This window comes from Apiotrichum porosum (genome assembly GCF_003942205.1).
Source record: "Apiotrichum porosum strain DSM 27194 chromosome Unknown scaffold_2, whole genome shotgun sequence".
Classification (NCBI taxonomy): domain Eukaryota; kingdom Fungi; phylum Basidiomycota; class Tremellomycetes; order Trichosporonales; family Trichosporonaceae; genus Apiotrichum; species Apiotrichum porosum.
Genome location: NW_021167109.1, coordinates 1,050,973 through 1,072,678, shown reverse-complemented (window position 1 = coordinate 1,072,678; position 21,706 = coordinate 1,050,973). Strand labels below are relative to the sequence as shown.

General features: G+C 58.0%; 9 protein-coding genes across 9 annotated transcripts; 1 reads left to right on the top strand and 8 right to left on the bottom strand.

Annotated features, from left to right (window-relative positions):
• Positions 1 to 97: 97 nt before the first annotated feature.
• DIB1 (U4/U6-U5 snRNP complex subunit dib1) lies at positions 98 to 818 on the bottom strand (the record flags this gene model as incomplete). Its single annotated transcript, XM_028620007.1, has 4 exons — positions 98 to 269; positions 345 to 553; positions 725 to 752; positions 799 to 818. 4 exons carry the CDS (start codon positions 816 to 818, stop codon positions 98 to 100), a joined length of 429 nt encoding a protein of 142 aa, XP_028478979.1.
• Positions 819 to 1,128: 310 nt separating this feature from the next.
• On the bottom strand, positions 1,129 to 2,351 carry EHS24_004424 (uncharacterized protein; the record flags this gene model as incomplete). Its single annotated transcript, XM_028620006.1, has 6 exons — positions 1,129 to 1,271; positions 1,325 to 1,388; positions 1,443 to 1,607; positions 1,703 to 1,712; positions 1,759 to 1,937; positions 2,241 to 2,351. The coding sequence occupies 6 exons, from the start codon at positions 2,349 to 2,351 to the stop codon at positions 1,129 to 1,131; spliced, it is 672 nt and encodes a 223-aa protein (XP_028478978.1).
• A 374-nt stretch (positions 2,352 to 2,725) lies between these two features.
• Positions 2,726 to 5,816, bottom strand: EHS24_004423 (uncharacterized protein; the record flags this gene model as incomplete). The annotated part of the gene is made up of 3 exons (XM_028620005.1): positions 2,726 to 5,161; positions 5,199 to 5,540; positions 5,595 to 5,816. 3 exons carry the CDS (start codon positions 5,814 to 5,816, stop codon positions 2,726 to 2,728), a joined length of 3,000 nt encoding a protein of 999 aa, XP_028478977.1.
• Positions 5,817 to 6,182: 366 nt separating this feature from the next.
• EHS24_004422 (uncharacterized protein) lies at positions 6,183 to 6,919 on the top strand (the record flags this gene model as incomplete). Its single annotated transcript, XM_028620004.1, has 6 exons — positions 6,183 to 6,227; positions 6,303 to 6,389; positions 6,435 to 6,510; positions 6,556 to 6,640; positions 6,693 to 6,787; positions 6,840 to 6,919. 6 exons carry the CDS (start codon positions 6,183 to 6,185, stop codon positions 6,917 to 6,919), a joined length of 468 nt encoding a protein of 155 aa, XP_028478976.1.
• A 337-nt stretch (positions 6,920 to 7,256) lies between these two features.
• On the bottom strand, positions 7,257 to 7,993 carry EHS24_004421 (uncharacterized protein; the record flags this gene model as incomplete). The annotated part of the gene is made up of 3 exons (XM_028620003.1): positions 7,257 to 7,362; positions 7,479 to 7,606; positions 7,775 to 7,993. The coding sequence occupies 3 exons, from the start codon at positions 7,991 to 7,993 to the stop codon at positions 7,257 to 7,259; spliced, it is 453 nt and encodes a 150-aa protein (XP_028478975.1).
• Positions 7,994 to 8,279: 286 nt separating this feature from the next.
• CNHHK7_1 (HisKA) lies at positions 8,280 to 11,544 on the bottom strand (the record flags this gene model as incomplete). The annotated part of the gene is made up of 10 exons (XM_028620002.1): positions 8,280 to 8,505; positions 8,545 to 9,018; positions 9,067 to 9,931; positions 9,972 to 10,139; positions 10,186 to 10,402; positions 10,440 to 10,451; positions 10,502 to 10,522; positions 10,563 to 10,685; positions 10,748 to 10,840; positions 10,879 to 11,544. The coding sequence occupies 10 exons, from the start codon at positions 11,542 to 11,544 to the stop codon at positions 8,280 to 8,282; spliced, it is 2,865 nt and encodes a 954-aa protein (XP_028478974.1).
• A 1,943-nt stretch (positions 11,545 to 13,487) lies between these two features.
• Positions 13,488 to 14,452, bottom strand: EHS24_004419 (uncharacterized protein; the record flags this gene model as incomplete). The annotated part of the gene is made up of 2 exons (XM_028620001.1): positions 13,488 to 14,014; positions 14,224 to 14,452. The coding sequence occupies 2 exons, from the start codon at positions 14,450 to 14,452 to the stop codon at positions 13,488 to 13,490; spliced, it is 756 nt and encodes a 251-aa protein (XP_028478973.1).
• A 946-nt stretch (positions 14,453 to 15,398) lies between these two features.
• PKH3 (pkb-activating kinase-like protein) lies at positions 15,399 to 18,535 on the bottom strand (the record flags this gene model as incomplete). Its single annotated transcript, XM_028620000.1, has 3 exons — positions 15,399 to 15,479; positions 15,527 to 17,695; positions 17,801 to 18,535. The coding sequence occupies 3 exons, from the start codon at positions 18,533 to 18,535 to the stop codon at positions 15,399 to 15,401; spliced, it is 2,985 nt and encodes a 994-aa protein (XP_028478972.1).
• Positions 18,536 to 19,548: 1,013 nt separating this feature from the next.
• Positions 19,549 to 21,574, bottom strand: EHS24_004417 (uncharacterized protein; the record flags this gene model as incomplete). Its single annotated transcript, XM_028619999.1, has 5 exons — positions 19,549 to 19,630; positions 20,316 to 20,386; positions 20,451 to 21,338; positions 21,386 to 21,478; positions 21,521 to 21,574. 5 exons carry the CDS (start codon positions 21,572 to 21,574, stop codon positions 19,549 to 19,551), a joined length of 1,188 nt encoding a protein of 395 aa, XP_028478971.1.
• Between the last annotated feature and the right edge of the window lie 132 nt (positions 21,575 to 21,706).

Genomic DNA, 21,706 nt, shown 5'->3' with positions numbered 1-21,706 from the left:
AGTAGACCTCTCTGTGTGCCCATATATATGCAATACATTTCGATGTCTCTTGTCTCTGAACTCTGCATCTGTCTCTCGCTCTACTGCCTTGTCTCCTCTAGTACTTGTGACGGGTCGAGTAGTCGCGGGGCGCGACGACGAGACCGCGACCCTTGGACGCTCCGCGGTAGACGGTCTCGATAATGTCGACCATCTCCTGCTTGTCGGTAATGGCCCAGTTGATCTTGTTGTTGTTACCGGTACCCAGGTCAATCATGATGTGCTTGTTACTGAGAGAGAAATGTGTCAGCCCCATGATCCAGTTTTGGCAGCTGACTGTCCCCCTTCCTCGCATCTAGACTCACCGGTAAAAGAACATGAGCGTACACTGGTCATACAGCTCGTACATCTTGGTGAAGTCTGGCACTTCTGTAATGTCGACCAGGTAGATGGTGGCAAAGTTTTGCACCTTTTCGCTCACGCCGTAGAGCGTCTCGTCCATGGCCATGCACTCCGGGTCGTGGTCGTGGCCAAAGCGGATGCACACAACACGGTCTTCCTCAACGAGGATGGACTGCAGGCTGTCAGCTACGGTCAAGTTGTTGGACAGCTGGGGACTGGCCGAGGGAGGATTCGTACGGGATGAAGATTCATCCTCCTCTTTAGAAGCCTTACTACCCTTCCAAGTCCCCAATAACCATCGGCGCACCGAACAGGATGCCCGTCACTCAAGCGCCGAACTCACCTGGTCAACATGCCAGCCGGATGGGAGACTGCACGGGTCAGCTGGATCCGCAAGATGCAGGTCAGCCAACTTACTGGGTCATAAAGTACGACATGATGTTCTACGACGAATATTGGACCGGCCAAGGAAGCGAGAGACGAGAGAGACGAGTGTAAGTGGAGGAGTGTGCGTCAACAACAAAGGTTACATTTGAGATTCCAATCATCTGGTGTCTGGTGGCAACAATGTCAACTAACATAATTTGCTTCCGCACTTGTCATTCATTTCTCCGTAATCGTCGTCATTTGCATGACGGCGACGACAATGGGCACCGCTACAGATGTATTCACGCCAGCACTACTCTAATGAGGTGGACAGGGAGGACAGCGACGTGGTGGTCCCTGCTCTTCAAGCACAGGCACACCTTAGAGGGCGGCAGCAAGACGCTTCTCGGCCTCGGCCCAGTTCATGACGGCCCAGATGTTCTTGAGGTAGTCGACCTTGACGTTCTTGTAGTCGAGGTAGAAGGCGTGCTCCCAGATGTCAATGCCGAGGATGGGGACGTGGGCTAGAGAGAATCGTCAGTCAACTAGACTTTAATATAATGAGCTGGCGACGTACTGAGGAGGGGGTCCTGGTTGGCAGTGGTGACGATCTCGAGCGACTTGGTCTTGGGGCTGTAGCCCTAATGTGGTCGTCAGCAGCTTGCCGACGCATACACCTAGGCCATTCCACTCACGAGCCATCCCCAGCCAGAGCCCTGGATACCGGCGGTCTTGGCGTTCATCTCAGTGATGAGGTTCTCGAACGAGCCAAAGTCCTTCTTGACCTGGTCGGCGAGCTTGCCAGACGAAGGCTGCTGAGTCTCCTGCGAGCCGGTGGGCGCGAGGTTCTTCCAGAAGAGCTGTGGCATTAGCTTCTCTTGCGGCAACGTAGCTGCGCGCCGTGGCGCGTTTGTCAACAACACGATGCGCCGCGGCGGGAAACCGGGGTACTAACCGAGTGGTTACTGTGGTCGTCAGTACCTACACGTGGACAGCTAAGATACAACGTACATGTGACCACCGCCGTTGAACTTGAGGGCGGCCTGGAGGGAGATGAGGCCCTTGACGTCCGAAGCGGCCTGGAGCTTGGCAAGGTTCTCCTCGGCGGCGTTGAGGCCAGCGACGTAGGTAGCGTGGTGCTTGTCGTGGTGAAGAGTCATGATCTGCTTCGAGATCGAGGGCTCAAGGGCCTGCGTGGAGTGGCCAGGGTATGATGGTGAGGCATAGCAAGAGGTGGGCAGGCGTAGATGACGAGGAGTGGACGTGTGATAACAAGGTCAACAGGTAGAGGGTGGTGGAATGAAAGTGGAACGTGCGGGAAAGATCGCCGAGGGAGACAATCACGACGACACATGGATGACCATGACGAGGAGCATCAAACGGACCGTTGGTGTAGGTAACATGGGTGGGTTGATATGAGGTAGTCAGGGAGGACAAAGAGGGCATGCGTCAGCATACGGACGACAAAAGACCCACTTGGCGGGCATACTCACCTCGTAGGCGTACGGGAGGTCGGGGAGGGTGTGCTTGCCACGGGCAGCGGCAGCGACGACGAGGGTGCGGCGGGCGAGCGACGCGCGGGGTAGAGCACGGGTGAGGGACATTGTGATGTTGTTGTTTTGGGGTGGACGATGAGACAAGAGAGGGAGGGAGAGGGAGCGAGAGAGATGTGGGAAGACGACGACGACTAAACAGCAACCCACCCACCGCTTAGCCAGCGGACAACGTCGGACTTCGCGCCGTCACATCGCCGAAATTGCGTCACAGGTCCGTCTGCGTCCGCCCAATCAGTGCCACCACACTTGGCCACTTGGTAGTGACTCACCGGCGCCAATCCAAATAAAATATACAGAGAGTAACATGCTGGCTGGCTTGAAAATGGTACAAAGTACAAAAGTGTCTGAATGAATGCACTGCGATCATGTACTGCTGCAGTGCAAAATGCGTTGGTAATGTGGTCATGGCGGTGGGCCCACATTCAATCGTCCTCCTGGTCCTCGTCGTCGTCGTCGCTCGCCGCAGCGTCGTTCCCGATCGCGTCCCACAGCGTCTCTTGCACAACGCCTCGGATTTCACGGTAATCTTGGTCATTACCACCTGCCTCCTCAACCCCCTCATCCTCCTCGTCTTGGCCATAGCACAGACGCTGGAGTGCATCGTAGTTGATACGCGTGCTTCCCCGTGCCTTCGTCGCGAGTGCCGACCCGCCAACGGCTCCACCACTCTTAGGCTCCTTGGGCGTTGTGAGAGCTCCCTTTGGGCCCTCGGGGACATCGCGAGGGTGATCCCAGACTCCTTGCTGGCGGTACATACGTTCCTTCTTCTTCACCTCTGCGGGAGTGCACAGAAGTTCTGCCCACTTCTCGTCACCCTGGGCGAACAGGATGTCGAGCTCTGCGTCGAGCTGGGTATCGTCCAGTGCTGCCCCGATGGGTGCCAGTTTGTCCTCCCAGTGTGAGGAGCGACCGAGCTGGCGTTGGAGATCGATGACCGAGTGGACCACGAGGTGGGGCGGAAACTCGAGCGGCTTGATACCCAGCCTGAGCAGGCTCTCGACCGGCGACCACTCCTCGGCATGAGCGCGGATGAATGGCCCCAAGTCCTGCTTGCGTGGGTCGCCCCGGATACCAAGGCTGAAGAGGTAGTCGCGCGTGATACTTGCAGGGATGATGCCTTTGGCCTTGGAATCGGTAACCCAGGCGTTCATGGCGTTCTGTACTGCAACGGGAGAAATCCTCCCCTTCCGAGCTTCATAACGCGGATGGAAGAAAGCGTACTGTTCACGCTCGCGAAGGAGAAGGCCAATGTGACGAGTTGCCTCTGTTTCCACCACAGGTACAGCTCCTGAAGCCGTGGCCTCGGTTAAGGCAGGCGACATGCTGATCTCACGAAGAGAGGGGCTGGGTGGGGGCAGGTAAGGGGATGGATGGGCCGATTTGGCCGAGGGGGCGTCAGTGTAGGCAGTCAAGCTGGGAGAGGGAGCTCGAGACGATGGGCTGGTTGCTGGAGGCGACATTGGAACAGGAGGTTCCAGACGAAACCGCTTGCGAGCGTGCATGCCAGTCGAGTCCGGAGCGCCTGGCCGCTTGGGTACAGCATGAGCAGCACCAACGGGCACTGTAACACGCGGGTCCGACTCCTTGGTAGCCACACGGAATCCGTCCGGTCCAATGCTGAAGCCGAATGCGACAGGCTTGCCAGCCTCAGATGTGCCCAAGCCAGAATCTGAATCCATCCAAGCAGCGACGCGAGTTGGAGGCGGTGGGATTGAATCGTCGTCCGAGTCGCCACCCACTTCGTCGTCTGACGAGTCGTCTCGAGTGGCCAACATGGCTTCGATCGTGGGTGACTTGGCACGCGCAGCGCTAGCGACGTTCATCCGTCGCAACATGTCCTCACGGGTGGTGCCGCGCGCCGTCATCTGTGCTTGGCTGGACACTGCAGATGGCGGCTGGGAGGTGGAACGGTCCACTGGAACAGCAGAGCCCGAGCGAGACGGGGTCTTGCTGCCGAAGCGTGATGCTGGGGCGGACGCAGTCTTCCGTGCTCGCATTTTGGCGCTTTGGGCTGCTGCCTTCTTGAGCTTAAAGTCGGTATCGTAGACACGAGCAAAAATCTTGGCGGCCATCGTAAACTCGGTGTCGAGAGGCAGGGCCATGGTGCGCGTCTTCAAGCGGGTGTACATGATCTTGCGCCAGTTTGCAGCCACTAGTGGGGCAGCAGCCACAGACATGACTGCCTCTGGGATAGGTCGACGCTTGTCGCTAGCATACCCGGTGATTCCGTCACCCATGGTACCTTTACGTGGAGCAGCGAGTATGGGGACAGTGATGCCAGCCTCGGGGAAGCTCGTAGACCAACCGATGAGTTGGTCTGTGAGTTCGTTCCTTCGACGTACAGAGTTATCCATGTTGCCGCCATAGGGAAGCGTGAGCTCCCTGGTCCACCCAACCATCGCCTGGAGTGGTGTGCCGACGACTGCCTGAATAGCCCAGATAAAGACCGCCGATGCAATGTTGACTGAACAGAGGTTGCCCCAGAGACAGACGACCTGCTGAGCGCAGAAGAGGTTGTAACCGACTTCAAGGGCTTGACTCCAGTCTACCTTGGACATGTACGCCCAAGATTCGGAGTCGAGGACAAAGTCGTCCACGCCAGCGGTGTCAACTGTCTTCTTCTTCCGCAATGCGGTAGGCTTGAGGTCACGAATGTGAAGGTGGCGGACACGAACATCAGGTGGCAGCTTGAGGAGCAGTTGCACGCGCTGCGAGAGGGCGTAAAAGTTGGCCATTGTAATGTCGACTGCTGACCAGTTGCGAACGAGGAGCTTTTTGAATTGCACCTGCATACGGCGCAGAGCATCCATGCTATCGAGGTAGCCAATGTGGTCAGGCCCAAGCGATTGGGTACGGGACTGGATACGTCAGCGGAGGGTCTACCGAGTCACTCACAAAGATAAAGTCCAGGGATGGGGCCATGACAGAGCCATCGCCACGGGATGAGGAGGCCGATGCAGCCGACGGATCAGGCGGCTTGACATGGGCCAGGCGATTGTTGACCACGAAGATGTTGCTCTCTTGGATGGCAAACTGGATGGCGACAGCCAGCCGGAACTTGACCTTTTTGGCGCTGTTGCGAGTGGGCGCGTGCTTGTAGCCGTGATCACGTTGCTCCTTGTGTCGCATGCGATTGTACCAGGTCTTGGCTCCAGCCTTGAAGTGCTCAGCCGACCGCTCCACGAGACGGGATGTCGGATCCACGAGGTAGACGTCGAGGAGCTGGTTGATGAATTCCTGTAAAGGTCAGTCAGTAGCAGTTTCAACTCATCAGCGCCACAGCCAACTCACTTCATGTGTCTTTTCGTTGTACTCGCGGAACTGAATGTCGGAGGTGCCGTGCTCGTTCATGAGTGTGCCAAAGGTGTGAGACACATCGATGGTGTTGCGGCTGTAGGTTGCACGCTCGTCGACGGCACCGCAGAAACCGCATGCGACGAGGGAGCCGTGGACCTTGCCGTCTACGTCTTCGGGCGCAACGCCTGCCTCCCGGCACTCCGGGCAGACATACATGCGGCTGGGCGGGGCCGTTGGGCCCAGGTGGTGAAAGGAAGCAGTGTAGGAGGAGAGTGATGAATTGTGTGGTGTGTAGTTGCAAGATCCAAGATGCTCCTCCTTGGCCCCTTTTGGCTTCCTCGTTGTCCTGATCAGAGATGATCAGAGATGATGTCAACCACCGTCAACGACGGCTGGGTGGCAAAAACAATGAACGCGCCGGCCGGGAAATTGCGGCGTTTCAGGACCACGTGGCCGGTTCATGACGCGTGCACGCGCGCAGCCCGCACGCCGCGCCGCCGCAGCTTGTTGACAGACACGGCAGTCTTTCCATCTCGTCCTCTCCATCTCCATCTCCATCCGTCATCCCTCTTCCCCACAGCCATGTTCGCCGCCGCCCGCTCCTCCATCGCGAAGCAGAGCATCCGCGTACATATCTACAGCGTCCAGTTCTGAGGCCTCTTTCAACGCGGGCCCATCGTGATCCGCCTACTGACGTCACAGTCCTTCAGCACCTCGCGTGCCGTGTCCCAGGACATGAGCCGCCTCACCCTCATCGGCCGTCTTGGCGGTGACCCCGTCCAGCGCGAGGTATGCCCTAACAACACATGTAGACATGTAAACTGACAACGATAGACTACCACCGGCAAGCCTTACTACACCTACGCTGTGGCCACCATGGTCGGACCCGGTACCCAGGACGAGCAGGGCAGTGAGTGGAGGACGCACATCGCATCAGGCGTCGGCTAACCAATAGACCACCTCCCACCCCCCACCTCGTGGCACACTGTGTTTGCCTTCTCGGAGACCTCGCACAAGATCCTCGGCAAGATTGGCAAGGGGTGAGTTGCTGGTTTGGATATTCGTTTGCTGGTCGAATCTAATGCCGCCCAGCTCTACTGTCTACGTCGAGGCCGAGCTTGAGATGCGTTCAGGCGGCGCTGCTGCTGACGGCTCGCCTCTCCCTGACCGTCCCCTCCTCCGTCACCGTAAGTGCAGCTGACGTTTCTTCCTTCCGTGGTGTTGGGCTGACGATGACAGGTACCATCAATGTCATTAACCGCGTCCGCCCCCAATCTGACGAGGTCGTCGATGTTGAGACTGAGGAGCAGAAGGATTAAGTGGCGATGGCATCTTGATCGCTCAGCATAAACTTGAGACCGCCTTCCCAACACACATTGTCATCTTGTCACCATCATGACTGCATTGACATTTGGCCTCTGACTCCCCCACTGTATCGCAAGACCCCGCTCATAGAACCACACCATGGAATGCACTTCATTCGACTGGCGCGAGGACAATGAGCAGGAGCACGGAGGAGAGGAGCGACGTGTGCAAGATGGAGAAGAAAAGTGTTGTGGATCGGCAACGCCTGCGGCAACCTGCGGCAAAAAGCAAGTTGTTGGTACATATCTAGGTCTAGTTTTACAGTGATGTGCAGCGCCCGGAGAACACAACTCAAGGATGGACGGCAGGCGTTGCAGTAGCACTTGCGGTCGTTACCTCTGGTGGCCCTCCGTCTGCGGTCGGCGTGGGCATCTCCCCAAAGGCTCGCAGGACGGCGCTTGTTGGTCAGCTACTTTACTCAAAAGCCGCCCATTCAATGTATGCACAGTGCCATCACACGGCGACACCACCAGCGCAGTCACGAGTGAATTGGAGCACAAAAACAACACTCACTGCTTCCTCTCAATCTGCTCCTCGAGCACCCTTGTCACAGCTACGACGCCGTCGACGCCGAGGTGACCACCCGGCAGGTCGTTGGCCGCCTTCTTCATGTTGGCAAGCTGGGTGTTGACTTCCTTGGCCTATGGAGTGAGCTCTTGTAGATCGCAGAGTGCTCAGACGTGCGGGGGGAGGGAAGGACGGAGTGGGGGTAGTGATAACCGGTGGTGAAGTGCTCCATCAAGCTGTGATCCCAAGACCCACGCTTTGCCTCCCCTCCCCTCATGGCATACGGTCATCGCAATACATACCTTGGCAACGATCGCGTCCGTCGTGGCAGCAGCATCGCCTTCCGCCAACCCATAAATGAGCTGTAGGACATCCTCGACCGCCGGGAGGATGGAAGAGAACGTACCCTGCGGGAGCGCTGGTGCTGTTTCTGCTGGTGCCGGTGCTGGTCCCGATGCAGTAGCGGGTGCGGTGGTGGTGATTATGGGGATAGATCCGCTTGGTTGCTGTGCAGCGGCCATGGTGGTGGATGGAGAGTAGACGGGTGGTGGATGGATGAGTAGACGGAAAGTGAGGGATGTGTGTTTTGGATTGCAGGGTGGAGGTGGTCCACCCTGGGAGTGATCGGCAAGTCCCGGGTCAGTAAGGCGTGGGGGTGGCACTCACTGGTTAATGTCTGTTGTGCTCTCAGTCACACTGCACGACCTGAACAGTCTAGATACAGCATACAGGACAATGTTGGTGCGCTCTCACATGTGTAAAGTACAGGAAAATACAGTAATAACTAGCCTCTGATCTCTACGTCCCTCAACAAGATTCCGGTCGCGCAGACCTCCTCGCCCTCGCCTCCTCCAGCCTCGCCACGATACTGGCCTGATGTATAGGCTTCGTGATGATCACATCCGCCCCGGCAGCCAGGTACTCATCTTGATCTTCGCGCAGCGCGTTGCCCGTACAGCCAACAATGAACAAATCGCACTTGACCGCACGCACTTCACGGGCCACTTCCACGCCTGACATTTGTGGCATTTGGCTAGCAAACGTTAGCGTAATCCCTTCCAACAATACTCACTTGTCGAGGAACACAATGTCAAACACCGCCGCTCCCGGAGTCTTACGGTGGGACTCCATGATGAGGTCCAGTGCGTCCTTGCCGTGCTCGGCGGTTGTGACTTGGTGGCCCAAACGCTTGATCATACGGGACATGAGCTTCCGCGTGAGTGGATCGTCGTCGACTACGAGCGTGGACAAGGGTGTGGTAGAATCGTTCTGCGATGGTAGGGGGGGTGGATCTGTGGTTGATCGGACAGCGCTTGGCCGACGGACCAGTGCAACGGTAGGCGACAAGGGCGGCGATGGCTGCCGCGGTGTCAAGTCTAGGCTCGTGTTCCAAACAAACGGGGTCGTCGGGCCCATGTCTGGTGCTGAGTTGCGTCGTCGTCCAAGACGAATAGCTTCACCGGACATGGTACGCAATCTGAAGTTGGCCTCGGACGGACTGGTGGGCGTTGTGTTTGGCGACGGAATCGCATAGGGAATTTCAAACCTGGTCGTCAGCTCTGGGTCGTTAGGAGGATGAAAACAAAACAATCACCAGAACGTGCTTCCTTTACCCAGCTCGCTCTCAACGCCAAGTCGCCCGCCACTGAGCTTGACAATCTGCATGACGAGCGCCAGTCCCAGTCCTGATCCCTTGCCCCCTTGTCGTCGTCCAATTTCTGTTTGAACATATGGGGAGAAGAGTCGGTTATCTTTCACGTCGGCGTACGTTAGCCCAACGCCCGAGTCTGCCACCTCAACTCGGATAACAGCCGTGGTGTATGGCTGCTGTCCAACGGAATCCTGCTGCGCAATACTTCGCTTGCTGTCCATACGCTTGCTGTCCATATGGTCAAGCATAGGAGAGTCGCTGAGGCCAGGGCTGCACCCAGGCGGCTCGGCGTTGGCCGTCGAATCAAGTGAGGACGGGGCAGGCTTTTCACCATTACCGACAGTCGCGTCCGAGTCGGCCGCGGATGGGAGACGCGGGTACACAAGTGCCGTCCTGATATGTATGCTCCCCCGCTCCGTAAACTTGATCGCGTTCGAGACGAGGTTTGAAACGATTTGACGCAGCCGCATTTCGTCTCCAATAAATATACCACCACAGACCTCGTCAACGCGGGGATCAAGGTGGAGTTTGAGCTCAAGTTGGTCAGACTTGGGCTTCTGGGAGAACGCCACAATTTGGATGTACTTGTGGAAAGCAAATGGTTTGCGCGCCTGTGTGAGGTTGCCGGATTCCATACGGTTGAACGAAAGAACATCATTCAAGACCTTTTCCATCATGTTCAGCGTGCTGTGCAGGCCGAGGACCATGTCTTGCTGGTCCTCGGATAAGTGGCGGAACGCGCCCTCCTCGTCGAGGTTCTGGAATGATAGCAGTGCGCCATTGAGCGGAACGCGGACCTCGTGGAAGACTGCGAGAGATGAGTTTCTGATCGTCCTCGTCCGACTCACTGTATGAGACAAAACGCTTCTTGGACTCCTCTGCTCGGCGTTCCATCACCTGTGCTCCCTGGACCGCCCGGTACTGATCCTTCAGCTGGGAGCGGAGGGAGAAGAGTAATCGGTCTGAGTGGTCCCGGAGGTACGAGTTGACCGTGAGGAAGATGTGGAACAGGAGGACTGGCGGCGTGTGAGGTTCTTGTTCTCATGGCAAGACTCGACGTACAAAGAACCATGTTATACGCTAGACCCCTAGGGGTGTCCGGGACGGAGTCGCTATAGAGCAACACAAGCGCCAGGATGAAGTATGCGATGGTCGTAATGAGGTAGACTACCCGGTTCATTCCCAGGCCGATCAGTGCAATGGTCGGGAACGCAAAGAGCGAGGCGAAAAAGAAGAGCAACGTCTCCGTGCCACAGGAACTAGACGCGGTGCCATGGCTCTAGGAGGTGAGCAAAGGGGTGGAAGGGAGGCCTCACTTTGCAATTATACTGGAACATGTTGGTCAGTTTTTCTTTCTACCGATGTTACACAAGCTTACAAAGGCAATTAGTTGAAAAAGCTGAGTGTCAGTCACGGATGCCATCGACGGCTTGACTCACTCCCAAATCCCATGCAACACCAACGACGAAGAGCTGATACACGATGGGGAATCGTCTTTGTCCGCTAAGGTAAACGAACAAGGGCAAAGGCAACGAGAAGAATCCATCAACGCCGATGAATGTCTGTCAAGGTCAGCATAAGCAGCTCTCAAGCTCAAACTTGCCCATTGCTGGAATTTTGATACGGGGCGCCAGCTGAGGGCCGAGAATGACACAGCCCAAGCGAGGATCATGTAAATGGCGGCCCACATTGCACTCGTCCGGTTGGCTCGCCATTGCTACTGGGTTAGCTCGTGGTCCAGAGCTGTCAACCCACCTCCCGTTGGAAGGTATCCTCTTTGGCCTTATCCGGGAAGCTCGAGTTCCAAAAGCTACACAGTGGCAGCCATACGCGGCGGTACAGCAAAGTGTACAGGAGGCCAGATACGCCTTGATTGAAACTGTGTCGAGCCTTGCCGCCCGCCTCAGTACTGTACGCGCTTGCAACGTCCGTGTCCGGTGGTACAGTGACCTCCTCTTGGTCGTGTTGTCTTTCGTCGAGCGAGTATCGTAAGTGGCGCATTGGGTCGTCCAACCTGTTGTCGACGGCCACATACGACACTGGTCCGGCCGCATCCTGCTCCTGTTGTTCCTCTTCCACCACCACCCCACATTCTGGTCCCTTACGCCTCCAGCGACGTCCAGCTGAGGCGGTAAAGTGCCCGTCTGGCTCCCACAGCGGCTCACGGCCTGGCGTTGCACGACAACCAGAGTCTGCGTTGGCCTCAATGTCCAAGGCCGCATTGCTGTAAATGTCCGACGATGTGCGGGATGACGAGTGGGCGGCGGCGGCAAGCTTGCGCAGCCACGTCGTGCCGAGGCCCCTCAGCCCGCTCACGCCTGTTCGGAGTGGCTCGCCCTGGGCATCAAAGCGGAGAGGGAGAGGGAGAGAAAGAGGGAGCCCGCTGCTAGTCGGGGGGTCTGCGCCGTCGGCAGCAGCCATAACCGTTACTACCCTGGCTCGTTTGGTGGTGGCTGAGGAGGTGCAGAGGCCGTCTGTTGTGGCTTTTGTGTTGGCCCGTCGTAAACGTCCGCAACAAGGGTGTGGTACCGCCGAGCGTTTGAACAAAAGGAAGAGGAGAGTAAGGTGTGTTAAGAGGCCATGGGGATGCTGTGTGTTCACAGAATGTTGCTGCTCTGCACGGCAGAGTACGTCAGGCCGATGGGTGTGGGTGTGTGGGGCTGAAACCCCTTGGCAATGCTGGTGTCATTGTCGCGGATATACAAGGGGCCGAACACGTTACGTAAATTGGCCTTGGCTCAACAAAACACTCCTCTGCAGTGTCTGCTCGTTGAACATGTTGCACATGTTGCATGTTGCCTCTTGGGCTGAGAGGGAAGCTGTTGCTCCCATTTAGGGGAGGGGAGTGGTGTACGGAAACATGTATAGATGTTAAACAGAACATGACAACACAACACTCAGCGTGTTTGTTATAGCTGACACCCACTGACAATGGCCACCCACAGCGTCGTTTGCACCGATTGACATTCCTCGCCGACATTTAGCTCCCACGGTGGCCTCTGCTAAGCCAAGCAGCAGTTTAGGTGCAACCATGCCAATTGCTCTCTAAATCTTACAACGACGCCCATAAAGCTCTAAACCTTTGCCCCGCGTACGTTGATGGTCCTGTGGCAGCATGTGGCAACACAAAGCCCCATGATCCCATGAGCCTCGCGAGTCACCGCTTGTCACCATACCACACGTCTCCCTCAAGAGGCTGTCTTGTGTCATTCCCAAGCCAGTCCCCTCTGCCCACGACTCAAAGCCGCATCAACCCTGTTTTGACCTTCAGCGCGCACTCCACTCGTATTAGGCCTCGTCCGTTCTCAGGGTTGGGACGACGACATGCGCTGCCCGTGAAAAGCGGACAACGCCGCCTCCATGGTCTACTGCAGCAGCAAGGTGTCCGCCTTTTTAGAGCATCGTTGTTGTTGTCAGCTTGTTAGACTGCTCCTAGCGGAAAACGGCGCAACGCACAAACGCGTCACGGTTTGCTGGAACAAATTTACCGCTCCTCTGGTTGCACTGGATCGCTGTGAACGAGTGTCGAACCCCACGAGGCACAGCACCGTTACCCGGGGCGCCACAAGGTACTGTAAGTACTGTCCATTAGCCCGTGTTTGATGCACTTCAGGTGGCTCGACACGTCTGTTGGGGGAGTGGGTGACTAACTGGGCAAGACACAGGAGCGAGATGGTCGCTGTGGGGTGGGTGGATGAGGTGTGGGGGTCGGTCGATCAGGAACTGGCCTGTTGCCTGTGGCCTCTGGGCGAGTTGGCTCTCCAACGCGCGCTCCCATGTACGCATGTGTGTCATCTATCCTCACATGCTGCCTGCACTCCTCTCATTCCATCCTCCAGATCTCGGAGGACAGTCGAGTGTCATATAACAGCCTCGGCTGTTGCATATCAATCTCCCCTCTCGTCATCTCGCTTGTTCACTGCACACTGCCGACGCCTAAAGCGTCAATATTGTCCGTAACTATCAAACCGATCCAGTGTCCTGTCTCTCCTTTCCGTATGTGCGTCCGTCCGTGCAGTGCGCAGCGCGTGAAATCCCCATGTCGACGTGTTGAATTACACCAAATGACCATTGTGCAGCAAGTGCACTGCCTGTCGCCTGCTAGCCCTGCACTAGTTGAAAACTGGTGGCGACGGAAAAAGTGGAGCGTGCACCGAAAAGCACAGGTGAACCATATATCAATTCAACGGCCCAGTAGGGCTTTCCTGCGTCTGCGTCGCGTTAGCATGCAACCCCATTCCTTGGTCACCAGACTTACACACACTACAGTCATCTTGGGCCCACGTATGTTGCTGTGCGCAGCGAGGATGGTGCGGGGTGTAGGGTTGGTCGGTCGGGCTGTGGGTGTTTGTTGACGGGCCGTCTCACATGATAACGCATGCACAACCCTCGCGCGCCTCAGCCTTCGACAGACGCTTCTCAATCTGCTTGAGCCGCTTGTCCACATCTTGCAGTGCCTCGACCTTTTGCTCGAGCACCATTATCCTTGCTTCGTAGCCATGCACCGCATGTCCCACGTCTGCCACTTCCACATTGACGTGCTTGAACCCGGTGTTTGCGACCCTCATGACGCGTTCCACGGTGCCGTGGACGCTGTCGACGCTCTGTTGCAGGAGGACCAGCCTCGAGTCGAGCTTCTCGTCCAGGGCGCGCTCGAGGACCTCGTCGACCTTGTCTTCTAACCGATCGTCAAGCTTGTGGTCGAGCAGGTCGTCCGCCTTGACTTCCAGCATGTCCCCAACCCGCACGTCGACGCGTTCGTTGACATGATGTCCCAGCACGTCCCCCAGCCGCACATCGACGCGGTCGTTGACTTGCCCCAGCATGTCCCCAAACCGCACATCGAGGCGGTCATCCACATGTGCATCGACAATGTTGTCAATCTCACGCACTGCATGTCAGCCAGCGAACACCCCCAAAAATCAGAAACGAGGTGGACAAGGACAAAGGCCTGTTGCTTGCCGAGAGGCTGGGGCGCTTGAAGGCTTGTGCTGGCTGCGCGTCTCTGTTCGGTCGCAGTTCTGCAGCAGCCGAACAATGCCAACAGCCAACAGCCAACGACGTCTCCCCCGCACATATTGGAAGAGCCTTGACACTCACGCGTCATCTCGTGCATCAGTGCGCGTGGGGCTGACGGCGCCACTTGCGCAGGAACTGGCGGTGGCGGACCCCTTGGCGCCGGACGGACCATGGGCTGCTTTGGCCTCGCCTTTGTGGATACAGGAAGAGGGTGCGTTGGGACGGGTGGAAGAGGGTGTGTTGGAGGAAGTGTTGGTGGTGCAGAGGCCATGGGTGATGGTGGTGGTGGGAGGACGACGGCGGCGGCCATGTTGGGTCAAGTTAAATGGCAGAGTGGCGCAAACACTGTTGAATGGTCAAACGTCGTCTGTGTTTGAGAGTGGCAGGAGTAGCGAGCAGGTGGTGTTCGCGTCTGGCTGATGGTGGTTTGGGATGACGGGATGGGCAAAGGTCAGATCATTGACCTCACTCGATCTCGTTCTTCAATGTATCCAAACGTCCTATATCGTGTGCTAGCGCCGCGTTCAGAACAAGGGGACCCGGCTCGCGGCGGGTCGGGGTATATGCCTGTGCGTTTTGCGCAAGGACGTCGCGGCCCCCATGTGGTGCCGCACACCGACGCCAACTGGCGGCTTTGGCTGCGAGCCGCCATCCTCACCGGGCCACCGGCTGATCGGCTGACGTGCCGGTTCAGTTGGCTCAACCTGGCGACCTGCTGTTGCTCGGCATGGTATATGGCATGGCCAGCCACCATGTGGCATACAGCTGCCCGGGCATCAGACAAGCGAGCGTCAGCCAGCGTGCGAGCCTGCGCGGGCACACCCCGCACACCAGTGCCGCGATTAGCCTCTCACTCACCATCAGGACTTCTTCGCCACATGCCCGCTTTTCCGTGATCCGTGACCCTTTGCTGCCCCGACCCGCCCCTCAATCCCCTCGATCTGTCTCGGATAGCGCCATGGAGGCTTTTCCTGCAACGACGGCAGGCGCAGCGAATACCGCCCTGGCAATAACAAACCACCGACGTGAATCACGCGCTCTGCGCTTTCGTCGATTGTTGTTGTGATCTGGAGACTCAAAAAGAATGTGGTTTTGCATTGCGCGCACTATAGTTTGATGTGATGAAAGAGATACCGTATGTACAACAGCTGGTAGTGTGCGTGGGCGTTGGCGTTGGAGAAAATTAATGGTCCGTTACGTGTATGAAGGATGCTCGTTGTGTTGGGCGTTCGTTCGTTGTTGGGCGTATGCTGATTCTACACCACCTTCTTTAACACATTGAGCCAAGCGGCGCGAATGTCGGGGGTATCCGCCTGGAATGTGTAGCTTTGGGTCGCCTGAGGTTCATGTCAGCGACAGTGCGGTGGGTTCAGTTTTCACTCACAGTCTGCAACACAAATGCCTTGTTGCTCTTGTCCTGCACCTCCAGGACATACATGAGCCCGACGTCATCGCCGGGGATGCTGGTGGCGCTGCGAACAGTCGCAGGTGGAACGTTGCGTTGGTGCTGAACAAAGCCAAACTGGCGCTTGACTTTGGGTGCTCCGCTCTCGGGGTCGTCCTTGACTTCGAGGAGACGGGGAAGATCGGTCAGAATGAGCTGGCGGCGCTTGGAGGCCGGCAGCAAGAATGCTGGGACATTGTTGGATGGTTTGGTCATGATAGGGGTGGAAAGGATAATGCGCTCGTTGGCAACCATGAGTGGCATCCAGCGGCTGTTGTCAGAGGCGGATAGACCAAACGAGCGGCCTGCATCAGGCGAGTTGGCGCGCGAGTGAACGCGAGGGCTACGCGAACCGTCAATATCGAGGCGCCCGCGGTCTTCGCTGCGGTCGCTGTGGCGGCTTGCACGGCTGGAATCGACGCGCTTGCCAGGAGGAGTGTTGATACCCATGGATTCGAGCCAACCGCTCAGACGGCCACCACTTGAACTCGAACTGGTCGACCACCCACGGACCTTGGGCTGCCTTTGCTCTTCGTCGCCCTCCAGCCAGGCGCGGCGGGGAGGGTCGAGACTGTCCGATTCTGGCGACAGTGATTGCTGGCGCACAGGAAAGTGACGGTCCACAGCAGCCACCGCATCGGCGGCAGCGTAGCGGTCGTAGCGAAGGTCATCGTGCTCATCTGGAGACTCAAACTCGGCGTCCGATATCTGGTCATCAAACTCGGCCCACACACTCGAGTCGAGCATAGGGCCGCTTGACTGTTGAGGCGCGACAAGACCTGTGCGCACGGTGGGTGCGGGGATGGTCCAGATGGTCGACCAGTCGATGCTGGCAAAGAAGGGGTGCTGCTTCACCTGAGCGGCAGTGGGGCGCTTGGCCGGGTTGAGGTCGAGGAGCAACTCGACAAGACTCTGTGCCTCCGGGTCAAAGCCCTCGGGGAAGACGAGCTCGCGCTGGAGAACCTTTTGGAAGGTAAGGAACTCGGTGGCGCTACGGAATGGCGATTTCCCAGTGATAAAGTCGTAGAGGACGACGCCAAAGGCCCAAATGTCTGACGCGGTGGATGGAGGCTCGTTGCGAAGAACCTCGGGGCTGACATAGTCGGCAGAACCGACAAATGAGCGCTTTGACGTCTCGGCAGCCTCCTCCTTGCGGCCCATGATTTTGGCGCTACCAAAGTCGGTCACCTTGATACGCATGTCCTTGTCAAGCAGAATGTTCTCGGGCTTGAGGTCACGGTGGATAATCTCGCGCTCATGAATGTACTCGATGGTGTCGATGAGCTGGGCAGCATAGTAGCGCACAGACTCGAGGTCAAGTGACCCAAATTTGCGAATGACAGCAGCGAGTTCGCCGTTGTGGGCACATTCGAGAACATAGTAGACGCTCGTCTTGTCGGCAAAGGTGCAGTACAGGTGAATGACGCCTGGGTGGCCAAACGTCGGGGCCGGTCCGCTGACCGTACCAGCGGACGACCTCGTGCTGCGCTCAGATTGGGCGAGCGACTGTCTGCGCTTCCGTGGGGTGCGCGGGCGCTGGGCATCGGGAAAAGACGATGACGACGAAATGGTCGGGTGGAGATGGTCGGGTTCGGAGCCGCTCCCTTGATCAGCAAGGTGGCCATCGTGCGACTCTTCTTGGACGGGAGACGGAGGCCTGCTCGAGAGTCCTGGTGTCCCGCTGCGCTCGTCAAGGATCTCCTGCGAGTCGCTGGCCTGGAGTCGGCGGCTTGTTGCCATCAAGGGCGAAAGCGGGGCTGTGGACGTTCGCGGTGAATATCCATCGCTCGCGCTGAGCTGCCGTTCCCTCAGGCCGCCACTAGGCGGGGGGTTGCTGCTGTTGCTGTCGCGGCGGGCTGAAAACGCCTGGTTGGACTTGCGAACGGCTGCCGCCCCTCCGCCAGACGACGAGCTAGACATGCCACGGCGGTGGCCAACACGCAACGTCGGTGAACCGGATGGCCTGGGCTGTGCCAGTCGAATGAGAGCGTCGCGTTCGATATGTGCGTATTTCGCCTTTTTCTCCTGGATCAGGTGCATCTGGTTCATGATCTTGATGGCAACGTCGTAGGGAATGCGGGGCATGGCTGTCTGGGTTGCAGCAACGACCTGGGGAACCAAGGTGTCAACACGGCCGTCACGCCAAGCGTTTCATCGGTTTGTTTGCAAAAACTGCGCACCCGTGCGTCGGCCGGTGGTTGTTTTGATACTCACAGTACTGTAGCTTCCTCGCCCGAGCTCTTCGCCGAGCACAAAGTCACGGAGTTGCGGGCGCCTTGACGTTGCCGAGCCATTTGAATGGGTTGACAGACCACTTTGGCGACGCTCGCGCTGTTCTGCCGGATCAACGTCATTGACGCTGCGGGCTCTGGTCGTGCGAGTAGCCGTAGGGGTCGAGGGTGCGGAGCTTGGGCGAGGTTCTGCGTCCAGATCGTTTTGGATGGTCATGCGGAGCTGGCCGGCAGAGGTGGGGGCATGCGAGGGAAGGCCGTCCATTGGGAGAATGAGATGGCTCGCGCGCGGGGTGGTGGGTGAGATGGAAGCGTTGGGTGGCAATGATGGTGAGCGATGGGGTGGGGCGACTGCATCTGGTGACGTAGCGACGATGGCTGGGGGCATTGTGCTCTGCCTTGACATACGGGGTCCATTGTGCATGAACCCGCGGCCGCCGTACGCTGTTTGTGGGTGGCGGTCTGCTGCTCCTCCATAGTCTGAGAGGTCTGATGTGTCGTACAGCTGTGCGTCTGGGGTGGCCGCTGTGCGGGTCTGGATTGGGGGCGGCCGTATGGGGACTGCGACGAGGGAGGATGTGGACTCTGACGTTGTTGTTGAGCGCGAGGACGAGTTGGACGCGTTGCGTCTGAGGAGGGAAGCTGATGTGATGCGGGCGAATGCTGGGAGAGATGTGGGTGGTGTGGGCGGGGTAGACGCCGATGTTGCGGCTGCCATGATGATGGGGAGCCGGGAGAGGGGGGGATGGAGTGCTTGTTGGGTGTGTTGTTTCCCAGCGCGCGCGCGCAAGATTGCAAGAGGGGGGGTTGGGGGGTGGGGGCCCTCTTAATGCCTGTGCGGCTGCAAGTGGGTGAGTGGGTGGGTGGTGGTGGTGGTGGTGAGGATGTGTGGTGGTGGTGTCTAGACGGTGTGTCTGGACAAGATGCAGTTTGTGCGACCGACCGACCGACAGACACCCAAAAGGAAGCGACGAGCGACGAGCACACTGGCGCAACGACACACACAGACGGCCCAAAAGGCCTGGGCCATTGCGGCACACCCCACAGGGCACAAGCGCACGGCGCCGGTGGCCGCGGGATCAAATGGACCGGGCCGGGAATCTCTCTCCCCACGCCCCAATCCAGGGCCGCTTTACGGCCCCCTCATCATCATCACCACCATCATCCCCATCATCGTCCTCCTCTCTCCTCATGGCAGTGCGGACACATCCTTTACTGCGCACACTCAAAGGAATTAACACCAACCCGTCGTCGTCATGCTGCATGCTGCATGCTGTACACAACATAATTTACCTGCATCGCCCCGGCTGGCCACGAAAGAAGAAACCCACTCTTTTTTCAATACACTTGCATCGTCTCTACCCTCCCTCCCTACAAGCCTCATATTTCCCACTCCCATGGCACCAGGCGTTCTCCTGGTGGCGTGCACATGTCCCAGGCCTTTGGTGTCGTCGGCCAGTAACACTGCTCGCTGGCTACCACAAAATGTACAAAATGGACAATGTTTGAAGAGGTTTGCCCCTTTGCCCGCTGCGAGCGAGTGCAGTACCTGCAGGGGGGACGGGGGGCTCTCCCTGCCACTACTACTGTACACAGCGCGCGGCAGAGTGTGGTCTGTTTCTGTTGCAATCGAAGCTGGTTTGCGCGCAAGGAAGGACCACAACACCAAACCCTTTTTGGCCCTACCACACAGCAGAGGTTGCCACCGTGTTTCCTTCGTTTTCCTGCTCCTTAGAGCTTGTAGTCGTCTTCGCGAGTGACAGTGACGCCGCGACGGCCCCACACGCCGTTGATGCCCATGTCCTTCTTGCCACTGTTGTCGGGTCAGTCACCATACACGCCTGAAAAGGCACACGGGGGGGGGAGGGATAGAAGAAACAAAGAAAATATTACAGCACGGAACGCGAGTACCCGGGAGAGGGATGCACAACCTTTCCATCCACCCGGAAACCCAAGTCTCCCAAAACCTCAACCAAAGGGCAACCGACAGTGCCAGTGTGGCGCAGTCTGCAGGGAACGCGTCGCGTCCAGCAGGGCGACACACAGGGAGCATGCACATCTGTACGGCCCGCGCATGTCACCTCCTGGCCCATAGCAGTGCTGCTACCAGGCATGCTTGTTCACCGACAATCTGCTTGGAACAGGTGGACGTCCGGGCCGGCCGGAGTGAGAGGTCAGACGACTGTTCTCTGCGTCATGCGTACCCTGTTCCCTGCGCGTGGTACGACGCGTCATGGCTGTAAGACAGGCAATACAGGCAAGACACACACAAGACACACAGGCAGGTACACAAGAGCCCGTTCGCGCGCTCGGTGGTACGGCGGTGGCAACCGATCATGTGGGCATCAGATGTCCACACATCCGAAAACCCCACATGACGCAGGCGACCCGCTTTCCGCGATCGTTCCGAAGTCCCGACCACCGACGGACCAGCCGACCAGACCCCAACCAGCCCAACACACACACACCCAACTCCAAATGAAAAATCAAAGACTCACTCATCGCGCCAGAAGTAGCTGGGCTCAGCACCGTCCTCCTGACCGGGGTTGCGGAAGACAATGTTCTTGACCTATGTACAATGTCAACAATCGTCGGCACCGAGGCCAAGCAAGCAGTGTGGCTCTTGCACTCACCATTCCAAGTGTCATGTGGATACCGGCCGGGTTGATCTCAATCTTGTCCGTGGGCTGGAGGCCGGCGATAATAGCGGCAATGTTCTTGGCAACCACGGCGGCCTGGCCAGCACCGGGACGGGCAGCCTTGTGGGCGCCAGTGTCCGCAATGTCACCCACAGCGAACATGTTGGGGTACTGGGGGTCGAGGAACTGCATGGTGGGCTTGACGCGGATAAAGCCGTTGTCCGGGTTGATAATCGAGTCGGGGCTCGAAGCGGGCAGCTTGGCGAGCAGCTGGTTGTTGGGGGTCTGGCCAGTGGCGCGGATGACGAGCTGGGTCTCAATCTCCGAGCCATCCTTGAGCTGGACATTGAAGGTGCGGCCGTCCTCGGGGAAGCCACCGTCAGGGATGACGACACGGTTGTTCAGCACCAGGTCGACACCAAGCTCACTGAAGCGCTCGGCGATAATGTCGTGGAACTGCGAGTGGAAGCGGGGCATCAGGCGGTCACGGCTCTGGACGAGGGTAACCTTCTTGTCCGGGTGGAGCTCGCGCAAGTCGGTCGCCATCTGGACGCCCACGGCGCCACCGCCAATGATGACAATCGACTTGGCAGCAGCAACCTTTGCCTGGTAGTCCTGAAAGTATGCAATCGACGGGGCTTTGTCGTCGCTCTCCATCGTGCCAGGAGCAGTGAGGCGGGTGCCCGTGGCAAACGTCACAAAGTCGAAGGGAATCTCAGTGCTGCCCTCCCACTGGCGGTCAAGGACAACACGGTTAGGCTGCACGTCAAGCACCTTGGCGCGAACAACGGCGTGGATTGACGGGTCCGGAACGTCCTTCCAGATACCCGTGTAGGGGATGAACGCCTTGTGCTCGTGACCGGCAACAATCGCGAAACGGGGCTGCAAAAAAGTTAGCCTTGCTCTCTAAGACCAATGAGGTGGCTTACGAAGGCGAAGAGGTGGTGGAAGTGGCTGTGGGGTTCGACAAGGAGCACGCGGTGGGTCACGGGGAGGACGGACGCGAGCTGCTGGGCGGCACTCTGGTACTTGTTAGCGACTAAAAGTGTGGGGCGTCAACTCACGATGCCAACGTACGAGCCGCCAACGACGACAACATTGCGAAGAGTGGTAACCATGGTGGGGTACGAATGTGTTTGTGTTTGCCGAAGGTGAAAGAGACTAGGTAGGGCGGGGGGTGGGGGGGGGGGGGGGGGGGGATGTGAAGGGTCAGTCAGTGGGCCAGGCTGTCGACGTATATAGAGAGTGTT